This window comes from Pithys albifrons, chromosome 12, assembly GCF_047495875.1.
Source record: "Pithys albifrons albifrons isolate INPA30051 chromosome 12, PitAlb_v1, whole genome shotgun sequence".
Classification (NCBI taxonomy): domain Eukaryota; kingdom Metazoa; phylum Chordata; class Aves; order Passeriformes; family Thamnophilidae; genus Pithys; species Pithys albifrons.
The window spans coordinates 5336220-5354003 of NC_092469.1; the positions used below are offsets into that span (position 1 = coordinate 5336220).

At 40.0% G+C, this 17784-nt stretch overlaps 1 protein-coding gene across 1 annotated transcript in view; it reads right to left on the reverse strand.

The window, feature by feature from the left end:
• The window catches only part of ADAMTS18 (ADAM metallopeptidase with thrombospondin type 1 motif 18), a 77940-nt gene that overhangs the window by 34858 nt on the left and 25298 nt on the right, over window positions 1-17784 (reverse strand). Inside the window, exons 4-11 of the mRNA XM_071567749.1 lie at window positions 13901-14183; window positions 10003-10202; window positions 9210-9293; window positions 8122-8281; window positions 7410-7515; window positions 3176-3313; window positions 1785-1938; window positions 698-793 (exon numbers count right to left, since the gene is read on the reverse strand). Coding sequence (XP_071423850.1) covers window positions 698-793; window positions 1785-1938; window positions 3176-3313; window positions 7410-7515; window positions 8122-8281; window positions 9210-9293; window positions 10003-10202; window positions 13901-14183 — 1221 coding nt within the window. The remainder of the gene's footprint in view (window positions 1-697; window positions 794-1784; window positions 1939-3175; window positions 3314-7409; window positions 7516-8121; window positions 8282-9209; window positions 9294-10002; window positions 10203-13900; window positions 14184-17784) is intronic.

Consider the following 17784-nt stretch of genomic DNA (forward strand, 5'->3'; position numbering starts at 1 on the left):
GTTACTTTATGGTCCTGTGCTGCAGACCCTCAACATTTCCCACGTAATTTACAAATAGCCTGCTAGAATTTGTCCCTTTTATGACTCAATTAGGAAAGACAGCACAGAGAGAAAAAGCAAAATAGAACATTTGTCAGTAACTCAAAAATTGAAACAGTATTCTACTGGGAGAAACCTTACAGCAAAAGAAAGTATTTTGGATAACTACAGATGAGAGTAAATTAGAAGGTTCAACTCAAACAAGAAGAGAGTAAACACAAACAAGTAAGATGAGAGTGAATTAGGAAGTCTGACTCAAGCAAATAAGCTCTTTTAGGGGGGAATCATTGCTGACAATATGCATTCTGGTCTTTGTATGGGAAATACTACATCTTAAGAATGTTCATATCAGAGTGGAATTTGAAGCACTGATTTAACTTCTGTTATAATGAGTGTATTTTCTTACTGATTAGGATTTGCCAGAGATCTCTTCTCTCACAGCTCCAAGGGAGAGGCACCACACCCTGCCATCAGACAGGTACCACTGTGAGCACCCATCCTGACCATGCATTGCAAGGGAATCTTTCACAGAGCAATCTGAAAGTCCACAATAGCAAATCTGGAAAGTATGGATAAAGCTGGCTTTGATGGGAGCTTCTATTTGACCCAATACAGTCTGATAACAAGTTAGAATTGTTGCATTTATAAAGCAACTTACCATACTTATACCACAAGCTGTTCCTTCCGCTGCGGGCATGAACTTTGTCTCACACCTGTGACCCACTTTGTGACACCAGAGAGATTTGCAAATATCCTGAAAAGGGAAAAACACTCACTATAGTATTCATAATTCCCATTATTTACCAATGTAAAGGACATATAAATAAACTCTTTTCTGAATTTAGGAAAGCCTGGGTTTAAGGCTTATAGCACAACCATACCCTGTATATTGCCTTCTTGTTTATGCACCATTTCACTATATATTTGCTAAAACTATTAGAGTGTGAGATTATAATAGAACAAAAACACTGTTAAAAAGTTCAAGGCTAAAATTTCATCAAGTCTACAGGGACTATGATACTGTGAAGAGATAAGATTTTCTAAACTACACAAGATATCTGGAAAGGTAGACTGTGTACAGTGCTGTTCACTCTCTCTTCTTTGTAGAAGAAACACAGCTGCCATCACCTGATAAATGTGGTTAGCATAAAATAAATCAAAATACTCCAGGTTAACAACAGGAGTAAAAGAAATTACAATACTTCTTTTCAGAATGAGCACTCCAGATTATTTTAAAAAATGCTTTCTTTGAAGAGATCAGTAAGGAGTGTAAAAGTCACTAAAATAATGGGTTAATCTAAATTAATCCTTCATCATGAAGCCAGGAGTAAGAGTTACATTTCATTGCTCTAAAATAACCCTATAGATCTCTTCCAGACTTTTTGCTGTCAAGGCACAAAAGTAAAACACAAGAAACTTAGTCCTTCTTACCCCACACCCCACGCAAGCTTTGATCAAAACTCTACTGCCTGCTAATTTCCCTTAGCATAGCAGGCAAGGGCTCATGGCTGACATGGATTCAGCTGCACTCCTTCTGACTCCTGGAAAGAACACATTTCCTTCTGAAACTCCCCTGGGACTGTGATATTCCTCAAACGAGGCCAGTACCTTCAAAGCAAATTGCCAAGCAAGATAAGCCAGAGAAACAGCCCAGGCCTCTGAAGAACACTGTGTTACTTGTACTTGTTCAGTGCACTGCAGTTCTGTAATGTCATTTAACTTCTCAAAAGTATATTGATAGGTACCTTTACAAAGCTGAGGTTGCATAGTTTTGCTTTCATTCCAAATTGCCATTTGCACTGGGTATCAGCATCATAGATCTGCCCTGGCAGTTTGTCAGGGTATTTATACTGTCCTGTTTGCTTAGGTTCATCAATCAGGCAGGCAGCTTGAGCTGTACTATAATGAGAATGTAAATTAATCATGACTATGATCTTTATATCAAAATATTTTAATTTGCTACAGACCAGCACAAATACATAATATGGTATACAGTACCTTCAACTAGTTTTAGAGGTATGCTCTGAAATGAGAATATCTGCTTGCTGGAACCAAAAGATCTTGACATCTTGTTGGTAGCCTGACCTGCAAAGTTTTAAGGAAGCAGGAATTTCCAGGCTTTGGGACTGTTGTACAACAAGAAAGAATGATGCCAAATTCTTTTCCTCCCTTTATTCCTGGATAACCAAGAGCAAGGTGACCTAGTCTGCTTCTTTTCCTTAAATGGATTCCCCAAATCAGGGATGAACAGAATGAGCAGGCATGTCCCATTCCAGCATCCCCTTTCTGTGGATCGACTGACGCGTGACTTTTTAGTTTGCCATTTTCTTCTGTACTCACAATATGTTGCATCACTGCAACAGAAAAACCTCCAGAACTCTGTTACCTTTCCTGGCTGCTACTCAAAGATATTGACTGAGAATTCAAGGATCAGATCCACAGAATTCCCTAGGTATCTGATTCTTCCTCTATGGAATTAGTATCTAAAATGCCCGTGGTGCTCTTAGTCACAGCACTGCCTATACAATCTTTAGTAATTGTGTAGAGTCTACCCATGAATGACAAAAAGGAGAAATTTTAATGTAATGATAAATTACACCTTGACTGAAAAACAGCTCCTTTAAGAGCATCACTGAGTTGTAATTGGCATCTTTCTCTTTTTTTTCTTTCCCCAAAAACAGGATGTTAAAAATACAAACTGTCCTTTACTCATGTCAGGAGCTAGATCAAGAGACAAACTCCAGTGAGAAAGGTCACTAATGTTAATTTACATTTTGTAATGACTTTGGTACCACTGTGTCTGCCCTCTTTTGTGTACACTTCCTACTAATTCTCTAATAAGCCTAGCTGCTGACAGGAATGCCTGGAAAAGAATGATATGCCAGTCATTACTGCAGGGTATTCCTGGAGGGTGAAATTCATGCTTTTGAAACAAGGCAGGACAAAAGCACTTACATGCCACACCACCTCTATGCTTCAGCAGCCTGAGTGTGTGGGCTCACACACTACATGGGCTGGAGCACATTTTAAAAGAGGTGAATTTCACACCTTAGTAATTTTTATGCTGTTTAAGAATTTAAGCCCAGTTACTAAAGCTGCATTCCCTGGCACCAGCCCAGATTTACATCCAACCTACCTGAGAAATTTGTTGAGATACTGTCTGCTGCAAACAGACCAAGAAAACACACCATTGTTTCCAGTGAGTGTGGGAGACATAATATTTCCCTCAGCTTTTCTACAAGCATTTCCTTCTCCATCGTGAATCATGCCAAAGCTGAAAAGAGAACAAGGTGGGAGAGTGAAAGTCTAGATTAAACAGAAGCAAGAGAACATTTGGGGCAAAAAACCCACCTTTTGAGTAGCAGCACTATGCCTGAACTCCACAGGGAATGTGGAATTCATCCCTTTCATTCCAAAGGGATGAAAACATACGCACTACACAAATGGCTGTTAGTACAAAACAAGCTCCAATTAATACCAAATTTTTGACATCACACAATTGTCTGATGAGAAAAAGGGTCAAGTTCCAAGGAAGACCCACACTGGTGCTGCAGGCTGTACCCAAAGTTTCCCAGTTTGTCCATTTCTTTTTCCTGAAGGAGAACTGTTCCATGGTGAATGGCTGGAAGTTGTGGATCTGATGTTCAGCCACACTTGTACTGGCCTATGAATGTGTCAGCTTAAAACATGCAGTGTGAGCCTGTCTCTGCTCAGGAATAATGCCTGTTAACAGGAATGGCATGGAGATCGGAACCCAGGAACATACCAGCGCTACACAGCCATAGGAATATACCTTAACTATCATCCTAACAGGAGGGAAGAGCTATAGAGCACCATTCAATCTGTAGCAGAAGAAATGGACATGAATAAATAGAATACAAGATATGAATATAAAAATATTATTTTTCTAATTTGGGCCACTAACTTCCTATATTAGCTCAATCAAATCACTTTTTTCCTCCTCATCTCTTTTATACAGTGTCATTTACTTTATCTAGAATGGAATTCTTCAGTGGGAATACTGCTTCTTATGGGGTACTTTGCTCAGTCTGAGCATCATGAGGCTCTGCTTTTACTAGGAGAGGTGTTAGGATGATATAACAAATAATGAGCAATCATTAAAAAAATCGTGTCATAAAGACAAATCATGGGGATTTTATGGATAAAATAAAGCTAATTTTTAGGGTTTTTCCTTTCACTCTTCTGTATTTACTCACATCTGTGAATTTCTATGTGTTTTGGATAGAAGTTCCATCATCTGTTATTTCAATACTGTAGTGCACTGGCGACTTTATGAATGTAATCTCTGCATGTGCAGGGAATATCTAATTCACTGGACTCAGTCCTCCACTGCTATAAATCATTGCAGGTTCATCAGAGTTATTGCAAGTGTTGCTACCAACTGAGCCTCCAAACTTCCTAAAATATACGTCTCTTTCTATAAATGGACAAAAAAAGTACCAACTGAGTTGTATTTTAGAATCCTTCATAAAATACTTTGTTCCCATCCACTGCAGACAGAGAATCCCCAGTTTATATCCCACTGACACAATGGGCTCTGAACACCCCAAGGAACTTTTATGCTTTCAGGTAAAAATACAAAGTAAAGAAAACAATTAAAATGTCTAACAAACCACTAAAATGTCTAACCACTGAAGCTTGCCAGTGGATCACAGAGTGTGATCTGTACAGGATACAACATCTCCTCCTTTGAAACCCTTTGGTTACTATACACACTGAGGGCCTCAGCACTTCCAAGGCTGTCATAGGTTTTTTTTTCTTCCAGGAATCTCTTTATCACAGAGACCAAATTCAGTTGTCTTACATCTCATATTAGGTAGTCTCAGGAATATGAACACAAATGATCATAAAGACATTTTGTATCTGGCACAGGCTTTTCCCAGGAGACGCAATGCATTTTATTAGACAGGAGTATGGAAGTATACCAAAGAAAGGTTCAATAATATGTGAATCAAAGGCAGCAGTGAAAAAGAGAAATTAAATTAAATTAAAACATTTCCAAGGATAATCTCTCAGAGCAAAGAAGAAAATAAAATAGAAGGTGAACATTAGGAGATGAAATGGGATAACTCTTGAAAAATAAGCTATGGACCTGATTCTCTGCTAATATTGATTGATAAAAATGTACTGAGGTCTGTGACATTGCATTACTGTGACAGGAGGATCAAACAACATGTATTTTACATATTTGGTCCCTTTGAATGCTTTGGCACAAGTCCCATGGGCTTCACTGGTGGCTGGATTATTCTTTAATTCCTTATTTCCCTTCACATGTCCAGAAATCTGTGAAAGGGTCACTCATGTAGACATTAGGTCATAGCATGTACTGCAGAGCATATTTGTACAATGAAAACAAAATAGTCCTGATTCAGTCATGCAGAGTTAGAAGGCTCCATGCCTTGACCAATCAGCAGAATACACTACCATTGCTTTCCAAAGATATGCTGTGCATTAATGTTGCTGCACAAAATAAAGATGCTGTGCCCATGTTTCACCCGACCCTTGATTTCAGGTTTGTACCTCACAGAGAAACTATACTCTTCTACTGCCAGTGGGGACAGAGACTCCAGCTTGAACTATGCTAAAACTGAAAATCAAAACCAAGCACGAAGTTGTGAAAGAGTAATTCAAAATTATTTGGGAAAGAAACAGCAGAGCAAAATCTAATCATCTTCTTTAGATTTAATTCAATTCAAAGAATAGTTGAAGTTCCATGGAAGATTATTACTGATTTTGTAGGAGACACAGCAGGTTCTTGGGAAAATTACAGTCTTACTACAATAGAAATCAAATGGAAATCCAATGGTTATAGATACAGAAAGGCAGAAACCATCACAAAAGAGCTTTTGTGTCAAATCACACATTAAATAGGTAGAGTGAATAAAGGACAGGTTGAATGGAATGAATGGCATGGTGGCAGTGTGGGAAGCCTGTAGACTATCACCTGGAATACATAAAACGTGAAAAATAAAAATAAAAGTACCCTGGGGAGCTGATTCACCATGTCATGCTAAAGGACATACTTGTGAGTGAGAAGTAGTGACTCTGTTTGGCCTAAGACTGCCTGTAGCTTCCTGTCCAATTAGAAGCAGCAGTGAAACATCTGTATCAGAGTAAGGTCCCTCCACCAATGGCAGAAAAATTAATCAAAATTCCACAGTGATCATTTTTATCATTGTTGAAGAAATTACATTCAATAAGGCAAATGCACTAACTGGATGCTCTATAGATTCCAATAATTTTATAGCTCTATAAAAGTCATAGAATCATGGACTCTTAGGCTGGGAAAGACCTTTAAGATCACTGAGTCCAACCATTCTCTCAGCACTGCCAGGGCCGCCATTAAACCATGTCCCCAGGTGCCACATCTACACATCTTTTAAATCCCTCCAAGGACAAGGATTCCACCACAACACTAGGTAGTCTGTGCCAATGCCTGACAACCCTTTTGGTGAGGAAGTTTTCCCAAATGTCCAATCTAAAGCTCTTCTGGCACAGCTTGAGCCCATTTCCTCTTGTCCTGTCCCTTGTTCCCTGGAAGAAGAGTCCAACCCACCCCTGGCTGTCCCTTCCTGTCTGGGAGTTGGAGAGAGTGAGAAGGTCCCTCCTGAGCCTCCTTTTCTTCAGGCTGAGCCCCTCCAGCTCCTCCTCATCAGACCTGTGATCCAGATCCTTCCCCAGCTCCGTTCCCTTCTCTGGACATACTCGAGAACCTCCATGTCCTTGTTGTGAGGGGCAAAAAACTCATCCCAGGATTCAAGGTCCCTCAACAGTGCCCAGCAAAGGGGACAGTCACTGCCCTGGTGCTGCTACCACTATTTTTGATACAGGCCAGGTGCCACTGGCTTACTTGTCCACCTGGTCACACCTGGGTTCATGTTCAGCCAGTGATGACCAGCACTCCTAGGTCCTTTTCCAGCTTTCCAGCCCCTCTGCCCCAGCCTGGAGCTGCAGGAGGTGGTGGTGATGCAAATGAAGGACCCAGCACTTGACTTTGTGGAACCTCCATGTACTCAGCCCATGTCCAGATCCTTCTGCAGAGCCTTCCTGTCCTCCAGCAGATCAACACTCCCACCCAACTTGGTGTTACCTCCAAACTTATTGAGCAGACACTTGATGCCCTTGTTCACATCACTGATAAAGGTATTAAAGAGGACTGGCCCTAGTTCTGAGCCCTGGGGAGTACCACTGGTGACCAGTCATCAACTGGACTAACTCCAGTCCCTTCCATTCTCTGGGCTCCAAATGATCTATGTTTAGAACCCACCAATCCAAATGATCTGTATTTAACTGACTTATATTAACTGTGCTATGTTTCCATTCATTTGTTTATAGAAGAAGAAACTTACTTGTGTCCAGATTCGTGAGCAATTGTAAAAGCCAGTCCCAGGCCTGTATCTTCGTTAATGGTGCAACTACGGTATTTGCTGCACATGCCACTGATAGGTGCAAATCCTGCAGGAGGGAAGCAGTTGAATAGCTTGTTCCTCTACAGAATTCCAAACAAACATATCACCTGCACTGGTTCTAATAAGCCCGTTATTTTGGTGCATGAAGACACTTGTCCACTTCATCAGGTTTATCATGGAGGAATTACAGCAGACTTATTTGACAATAAAAGTACTCCTGTATAAGACGTGTAAGTCAAACTTCACCTCCCAAACTATACCTTACTTGTAAAGATTATTCTCATCCCACCTCCCATACCTTTACTCCTCCCAAGTTAGGGAGGAATCCCATTCAAAGAGGGCAAGCAGTCACAAAAAGAAGAAGAAAAAAAATCAGAGTGGCTCAGAAATATTGTCAGAATCAAAAGTATTCCTTAAAGAGGTGACAATCCAAAAGTCTGTTCAGAGAGCTTATTCTGCCACTTGTGAGGCAATGATACCAGCAATACACTTTTTCTTCTAGGTACCTCAAAGACAAATATGCGAAAATCACACTGTTCCTCCCTCTTCAAGAAGACTGACAACACGTGCAAAATTGAACTTTCTTAATTTTAAAGCATTTTAGTTTCTGCTGTGGACACCCACAGTTTATCATCATGTGCTCTGGTATTACCTAGGGTATCACAGGGCTCATTTTTCCAAGAGCAGATATCAAAACCCGTGAGCAGGATGGCGTGGTCGTGGCGCTTCCCATTCTTCCCAACCAGGGCCGACTGCCACTGGCAAAAGCTGTTCAGGGACTGGTCTGCGTGGTGGTTGATCAATAACCCACTCTGCAGGGATTGCACAGACACAGAAACAAGGTGCTCCATCAGTACTTGAGAAAGGTGATTGAAAGAATAAGATTTGGTTAGGGAAAAGGGAATTCTTTTTCCATGTTTGCTCTACATAAACTTTTGTATTCCCATGCTAACTGTGATGACTAAATCAGTTGATGAGTGAATCTCTTGCAGTTTTAAAATAAAATGCACCTCTCCCCAGACACATAGATATTTCCAAAGTGGGTGGTTGAAATTACACTGTACAAATATATTTGAATCCTGAGAAAGCAGAGCACTAAGCCATATTCAATCTTGTGATTAAAATGTTTGGTGATTTCTGTGGAGAAGTATAATCCAAGTAAATCAACCCATCACAAATTTCTTTTCAGCAAAAGACATTGTCCTCTTTTGTCTCAGTACCCTTGACAAAAGAACTGGCTCCGCTCCCACCTTTTGCTACATGCTATCTTCAGTTTGGGACTTTGGCTCCTTATCACTTCTGAGCATCACTTCCTCGAAAGACCAGTTCAAAATCTTTCTATTTAATTCCTTATTAAGCAGATTTCTTATTCCAGCCACTTTTGATCATCAAATCCTAGAAAGCTCAGCTCGACATCTTTCTATTTATTTAAATACTTATTAAGTGGATTTCTCATTCCAGACATTTCTCTTTAAGAAAATGCTGGAAATTGTTAAATTTTATCTCACTGGAAACATTTCAATGCTTCTAAAGAACATTTATACGCAATGAAGGAATTTAGTATCAAAACCCAAGAGGCAGCAAAATGCAGAAAGCTTAATTTTGGATGTTTTTGTGATTTAAATCTTCTTCTCATGCTTTATGCCTTAAGAAACCTCCTTTTATATAACATGGGAGTACCCAATGTTCCCAGTGAACTTTAAATGAAGTAGCTCAGACAAAAATTCTGACACAACTTACAGGCTCTTGTTCCAAAAGAAGCAGGCTTACAACAATAATGTTTATATCACTTCCAATTGTTCCATCTTTAAACAGACTAGAGACCTGCAATGATTATTGAAGAGGAAATATCACCTACATGTATAATACTTTTTAACAGATTAAACGTATTGAGTTATAGCCTTGGGCTTCAATTTTCAATACAAATCAAGAGAATTATATACCTTGTAGGATTAATCCAAAAGAGCTTAAGCCAGAAGAATTATGCCCCAAACCACTACACTTATTTAAAAACTTGAAAACCTTCTATTGACTTCAGTGGACATTTGGGTTCCTGGACCAAATGTAATCAAGGTCAAAGGTCAAGCTCAAGTTTTGTAGTACAAAACTAAAGAGCAAAGCCACACAGGAAAATATATTTCTAGTTATAACATAAGAATTTTATGGAAATAAATCTGTGCTCTCTCCAGTAAATGTTTGTTTCAAAGACACAAATCAGATAAAACAGACTAAGCTTCATAATACTAAATGAAATGAAAGGTGCAGTTTCAGAGTATCTGCCTTTAAAAAAGTATTTTAAAATTTAAAAATGTTCCAATTTTTTTACTCTGTAGTACTGTTACCAGAGTTCTGGTAATCTAAACATCTATTTATAAAGGCTTTTTGACATAAGTAATGCATCAGATGAGGCTTGAAGAAAGGCTTGTAGAAGGTCCCTCTGCTTTTTTTGGTATCACTACTGTCTAATGCAAGATCCTACTCTGAATAACATTATTCCACACAGAAAACACACTACAGTTACACCACATCTTACCATGTTCATGACTGTTAAGATGTATGTTGTTACATTTTCCTTGCCATGTTTCTCCAACATTTTCTTATCTGCCACAACAAGGGTTTCAACATTTAGACTTCCATTTTTCTGAATTTTAGCAGATGATCTTTTGGACCTTGCAGAAGTCCCGTACTCATCTGAGCGAATGTATGTCTCTTCTGTGGGTGGCTTAGGTGCATCTAAAAGGAAATCAAACTGTTTTGGAAAGGGCTCAGATCCCCCATGAATACTTTCGTCAGAAAATGAAGAATCACAGGTTTAGAGCTTTAGATTATTTTTACAGCATGTGATTTAATACTTCTGGCTAAGTTCTTCTCTATTTATTAAAAAAGACCTGTTTCATTCCTGCGGGAAGGATGGCTACAGGGGGAGAAGGAAATGGGAGAACCACATTCGTATGCAATAAGCAGTCTGAAATAAGGAATTAATCTAATAAAATGGTAGCATCTGTGCAAAAAAATACAACAGAATTTTTAACAGAGTATCTACATTTTTCCTGTCCTTTTGATAACTTCCTGAGGTGTTTGGCATGTGCTACTTACACAGCAGTTGGCAAAAAAGTCCTTTCCAGAACAGATGTCCACGGTCAGTACAGAAAGCAGATACACACCACAAGTAAGATTCCTGCCAGCCTGTTATTGTGACTGACATTAGCCTTCTATGCGAATCTGCCACTGAGATTATTCCTGCTGGGAATATATTTATTTAACACAGGAAAATGTCAGGCAGCACCAAGGAGGGCTTGACAACAGCAATGCATATCCCATTGCCAGGGTGCTTTTTTTTCCCTCTGTGCTGGTCTTGCATGTCCAATGGCACAGTTAGAGAATGGTCTCTACTCCATTTCCTCAGAGAGCCAGAAAATGGGAAAAGAAATCTACGTCCCACATCCCATAGTGCTCCTGCTATCCATAGCATCTTTTGCCTAAACCTACACTGCTTTTGCATCAAGAATTAACTCAAAGGCCACTTTAACACGCTATTTGAATAACGATAGGGTTTTTTTGACACAGGATGTAACATGACACAAGTGAGGGTAACAAGAAAAATCCTGCTTGTGCCTCATCAAGAAGGTATTCCAAAGAGAACTAAAACAGGCAATTCTTCCTTCCGTGCCAAACTGGGAAATCAAGGGTACCAGAGAATGCACAACTGTGATCTCCCTTCAACAACTCTGTCACTCTGAAGTACATTTAACCTTCCAAGGGACTGTGCTAGTAAGATTTTCAAAAGTATCACTAATTATAAACAATTCTTCTTTACAAGATCAAAGAACTTTTCTGGAAGCACAGCAGGACACAAGGACAGGCCTCACCCAAGAGTGAAGAGCTCAGTTCAAGGCACATCAGTGTCCAGGTCCTGTGTTGAAGACAATACAACTTCAAGGCTCTGGACACAAATATCCATGAGCAGTGAAGTTTGCTCTTGAATTAACTTCACTGGTACTAATAAAACATAAGCAGCAGCAATGTTTCATGCATGATTTACCAACTGCAGTCCAGCTAGTTCTCACCATATCAGAACATTTAGGTTGTGAAGAAGAGTTTGGAAGATGATTAACTGGAGTTTCTAGTGCTTACAAACTGCCAGTGCATGATATTTTAAAAGATGGTGAGTGGGGCAAGCTATTTTTATGACACCAAAAGCGACAATGTGCTCTTCCCTCTTACTGTTCAGCAAGATTGATTTCATTCTTAGGTTAAGATAAATTAATTTTGACTAGGCAGGGTTAATAGCAAAGGACTGCCTTCTGTCAGACTGGATTCTCCAACCTTTTGTTCATTTGAGCTGAAAATTTCTCTTCTAGGTGGCCAGATTGGATTCTGCTGAAATTTTCAAACTTATATATAAAACTCTAAAGCTCAGAATAAGACCAGGAAAACAATGTTGAAACTTAAAAAACAACCAAAATCACCTTAAAAAAAAAGGAAAGAAGAAAATGAAAATAGGACTAAATACTCATACAAGGAGTGTTCCCATTACTGGAATGATTTCTCCTGTATCCTATATTTTCCCGTACTGAATTAAACAATTACATGTGATGCAGCACTGCATCCATTCAGTGAACATGAGATCGATTTGTTCTATAGATTCATCAGGGTTGGGTCTGGCAATAGGTTGCTTTTTTAGAACTCCTTCCTTTCTCTCAGAAGGTTTTAGGTACGTACTGCACAAAGTTAAAGACCACAGGATGTGAAGAGCTTTGTAGGTAATTAAATGCCATCTTGTTTAATTGGATCCTAAACTGTGTCCGACATAGAGTTCCTAAGCAATGATGGGTAAAACACTTATACTAACCACAGTTGGATGCTAATTGCATGTTCTTCATTTAACATAAACCCAGCTTGAATATGCAGCTAAGAACTCATAACTGTAACTCAAATCATCGAATATATAGACAGACATATAGAATTAATAAATTACAAAAGCATATATTTGATAAGTGTTTTAAACAAAAACTCAGCTTCTCTATTTTGGTACCCAAAAGCAATGATTAATTTTGAACTCCCCTGTGTCTGTGGGTCTCATTTATAAGACAGGAATGGCAATAATATCTTCTCACATCCCAGGAGGTCATGAAAACCCAGTGTTCAAAATGCTCTCATTCATTATAGGGATAAGCACCATGTAACAGTGGACATGTTTAATTCTCAATTTGGACAAGCAGCCACAGGAGGAACAGTAAACAAGGTACAAGACCATGGTGGACAATGTAAATAAAATGAACCGGTGTAGAGCAGAGGAGGCAACTTATGAACCGCTGTACAGCAGAGGAAGCAACTTAGTCCCATCACCCTCTGCTCTGCATGAGCAAAACCGGGCAGGAGGGAAAGGGAGGATGTAAAGAGGCAGTTTTGGACTGCATTAGAATGCAAATGTTTACAGGTTGACTCACAGCCTGTGCCTCTGGCATTTGAGCTTTGGCTTTCAAACCTGGGGGAAGGATTTTGGAATTTTTAACAAGCCATTTGTTTTCAGGCCTCACATGGGTCTCAGTCTCAGCCAGACACCTTTTCCACTAACTCCTTTCTCATTCATCCCCTTTATTTATTTTCTCTTTCTTCCTTAAACACCTTTGGAAAAGGAAGTTTCTCATTTTCTCAGAACTTGAGTAGGAAGTTGGAAGAATATAACTGGACTGAGACATTGTTTTTGACATTGTTTGCAGTCCTAGAAACCCTCATTAAAAATCTCAGCTCTGAAGCTGATCAGCTTTCAAAAAGAATCAACTGAATGCTGGACGTACAGATATAGGGTCCAAGGGGGCTCTAAAATGTTCTGCAATTTGAGGGCCTAAGGAAAGACTCAGAATAGACCTTGGCAGGATAGTATCTCTCAATGTATTTTTTAAGACATGGCTCCAAAATCTTACTTAAGCAATTTACATGGGAGGTTCTTTTTGAAGATCTTAGTTGCTGAAATATCATTATCAAATGGTGAGCTCTGAAAGACTTATTCTCTATCCTCTCAGATATTAACAGTTTTGAAGACTTTCTCCCCATCTTCAAGCCTAATTAGTTTTTTATCCTTAAACTAACAGAGAGCAGCTCAGGGACTTGGCCTCCATCACTGTGCAGAACTGCTTACTGAAAACTATGTCAATGTAAAAAAAAAAATCAAGCAAGGGATCTTTCCATCTAGCTCAAGCACAAGGAAACCAAACAGTGATTCCGATGGCTTAATAAAACAGATTATTGTGTGAATTTAAAGGAAAACTCGAGTTTCTCATCTATGTTTCACTTTGGCAATATGTAATTCAAAATTATTATGCCCTCATCCCAAAGGGATGTGAAGAGATGTGAAGGACACCTCAGGATCACCACACAGCCTGTAACAGCCACTATCTCAAAAGAGGAGAGAAAGTTTCCTTACATACATTTCTTGCGACGTCCACAAAAATGTTGCTTTTGAAACCTTCCGTGGTGGTAACCATTCGCTCGAGCATGATACTTGTGGGAAGTGTGCATTCTGTCCTGGCCAAAAGAAAAGGATTTGGGATGGGACTCTACTGTGTACCGGTGCACCTTCTCCTCTGCAGTTCGTTTGTACAACACGTGGGGATGGTGTCCAGCGGGCGAGGTGTAGTTGTGCTCCTGTGCCAGCTGCTGAGGTAATGGAGATATAAGGAACTCGACCTGCCGTGTCCTTATCAAACCTGACTGAAAAAAGGAACACCACCACAAGTTAGAGACAAGACCAACAAGGCTCTCAGCTGGAAAATGCTAACTCTTACAGTGATCCTCCTGCAAAGCCCAGACTGATTGCAATGCACACCTCTAAATTAGATTTACTCGAGTTATGAGCTGGATAGTTTTCCCAGTTAAAGTATGCATCATAGAATCATAGAATCGATTGGGTTGGAAAAGACCTCCAAGATCATCAAGTCCAACCCTTGGTCCAACTCCAGTCCCTTTACCAGATCATGGCACTCAGTGCCACGGCCAATCTCAGTTGAAAAACCTCCAGGGATGGGGAATCCACCCCCTCTCTGGGCAGCACATTCCAGTGCCTGATTAGTCTCACTGGAAAGAATTTTTTTCTGCTCTCCAACTTCAATTTCCCCTGGCAGAGCTTGAGCCCATCGTGCCCCCTTGTCCTATTGCTGAGTGCCTGGGAGAAGAGACCAACCCCCACCTGGCCAGAACTTCCCTTCAGGTAGGTCACCTCTGAGCCTCCTCTTCTCCAGGCTAAACAACCCCAGCTCCCTCTGCCTCTCCCCATAGGACTTGTGCTCCAGTCCCTTCTCCAGCCTCGTTGCTTTTTGGACCCGCTCCAGCCCCTCAATCTCTTTCCTGAACTGAGGGGCCCAGAACTGAACACAACACTCAACGTGTGGCCTCACCGACGCAGAGTACAGGAGAACAATCACTGCCCTGGGCCTGCTGGCCACGCTATTTTTGATACAGAACAGGATCCCATTGGCCTTCTTGGCCACCTGGGCACACTGTTGGCTCATGCTGAGCTTCCTGTCAATTAGTATCCACAGGTCCCCTTCTGCCTGGCTGCTCTCCAGCCACTCTGTCCCCATCGTTTCACTGTGGAGAGGACCAGGCTTCACTTTTGGTAACACACAAACCAGGAATGCTGTGGGACTGGCAGCACAGCACCTTTACACAGCACCATGGGTAATTCCATATGCAATATTAACCCATTCTTCACAGTATGGGTTTAGTTGTATGAGTGTTTGTGTACAGGATACAGTCTCACATAAAAAGGAAATGCTTTGGGAAAATGCAGCTTCTCATAAAAGCATACATGAGTAAAACAAAATGTTTGAATTAAGATTCAGAGGTTTTTCAGAACAAGGTATTTATTACCAAACAGGAATCCCAGACTTAAGGTCAAAGTAGACATGTACATACATTGCAGGTCAGCAGCACAAAATTGAAGCATCTCAACACTTTAGCACCATCACTCAGTAACCAACTCCCTGCTATTTAATCATAATAAACACAGTTAAAAATTTATACCCTCCTATAAGAGAAAGCTAATCAGTGAAAGCAAGTATCTAATTGTTTTCCTTCTTGGATCCCTGAAAGACAAAAGTATGGGAAAACTACACTGTAGTTTTCACATAGTATCTTGTGCATAAAAGTGCACATGTGATGAAGTGTTTCCAGGATCAGGGCCAGGGAAATGTGGGTGGCACTGAGGAAGTATTTCCATGCAGCTCATTAATCAGTTATGATTTTATTTCATTTCTTGGTTTGTAAAACATGTTGTAATAAACACTCCTTTTTAGCTAGTCAAAAACCAAGAAGAAGTTTCATCAGGTAATTCCACTACATTATATACGAAATACTAGATACAGATTTTTGGTTTGGATCAGCGAGGCTCTACCATGGGCCAACATCCTCCTGCCAAAATTGACATCCCACGAGGACTACATATCTCTTATGCTTCAGAAAAATATGTGCAGACAAACAAATGTCAATTGCAAACCATCTTGCCCGACATCTCAAGCCCTCCCAGACCATGATTCCATCTCCTTCGGCAAAAAATCTTCTTTGAAAATGCAGATATGAGGCAGGTATCACCTATTCCCTTCTGAAATGGATGGTCTCCTTTAGCCTAACTACACAGACCAGAATGCCACGGGTATCAGAAAGGAAGTAGTTTGAATGTCTAATGTAAGCACTGTATTTTTTAAGGATCTGTGGAATATTCTGCACTTTACGAACTGTTTCCCATGAGGAAAACTTAACAGAAAATGAAAAGCAAGAGAAAATAGAGAGTTACATATGAAATCTTCACAGCTTTAACTGTTTACTTGGCTAATGCTGAAATTGATTTTAAGTCAATTCCAGCTGGAAAGATTTATCAGAGATCTACATGTCCTCAACAGCCCACAGTCATCTACTATGCTCTTTTCATGGAAATTCACTTCTGTGGCTCCAAATCAAAGGCAACTTTGCAGTACTCCTCAATATAAGCACCTTTCACAGAGGCCTAATAATAGTGCTCATAAAATCATACTGTGATCTGAATTTTGACAATAGAAGAAATCCCACATTATGCACTAAGAGGGTCGAATTGCTCTCTGAATAATAATAAGAAAATTAACAAAAAAGATATTCTCATTAACAGTCTGTCCCCTCTCTCAACATTAATTCATAATTACATATCTCAGCCTGTATCTACTTAACATTTTAAATGAAAGTTAAAACTGCCCCCATCAGTAAAAGACTGGATTTAAATAATTGACAGGAATTTAAGTTGCCTGCCCACTGCAATAAGTTGGCATATTTCAAATGTCAGATCACATTTGGTCATGACAAAGTACTTTCCTGTAGGGAAGAAGACTGATAGTTTAATCCTTATGATGTGTGTCATCACACAATTTAGAAGTGGTTCTGAGAGGCAATCTTCATCTACTAGAATCCACTGATAATTGGGCGCTGCTAAGTGGGGTGGGCTTTTTTTTTTTCAGCTGGAAAACAGAAATGTAATGAATCTGGTTCTTATTTCCCCATTTTCAAGGTTTCCACATCTGAAATTATTCCTGTAGGATTCATTTTGTAAATGATTCAAACCATATGGAAAAAAAGGGGCTTCTACATTTTCCTGTAAGGAACTGTCCCTGATGCACACCAAGTTTCAGCCACAAACATAATTTCTATATTTAACATTGTAAGGGTGGATTGAAAATTCAGGGTGGGGGGGAAGAAGCCACTCAATTTTGGGCCCTGCCTGTGCTTTGCTGCACCTTCACAGGGGCTGCAGCTGAGGACGTGCCTTACACATGCAGTCACTTTTTTCCAGCACAAATGACCCTGAATCTCCAATAAGACTTCTTTCCTTTGGGTTTTACATCAGACTCATCCACCAAATTGAAAAATGCTGTGTGAATGAAAGCTTCCTTCTTTTTGATATCATCCAGTTTTATGAAGTTGTCAAGAAGAAAGGGGAAGTGCCCCAGAGCAGTCTGGACACTCATTCAATCATAGACCATTTTCCACTTCTTCCAGGTATGGGATGGGATAGTTTCAAGGATTCATATTGGAATAATCACTTTGGGAATTCCAAAGTAATGGTGAGAATGCTGACCTGGCTTCAGACAGAGCTACAGTCCTTGGGAGCACTGCAAAGGGGGTAACAATTTCCAGGTACTTTTCTTGCAGGTTCCTGAATTTTAGTGTCAGGTAAAGCAGAGACTTATTGCTGTGTTTGTATTGCCTGGAAACATGCCAGCTGAGAAATGCCCAGGCACAGAGGCAGGAGACCAGCCCAGAACCATCTTTTCTAACTTCACACTGCCAA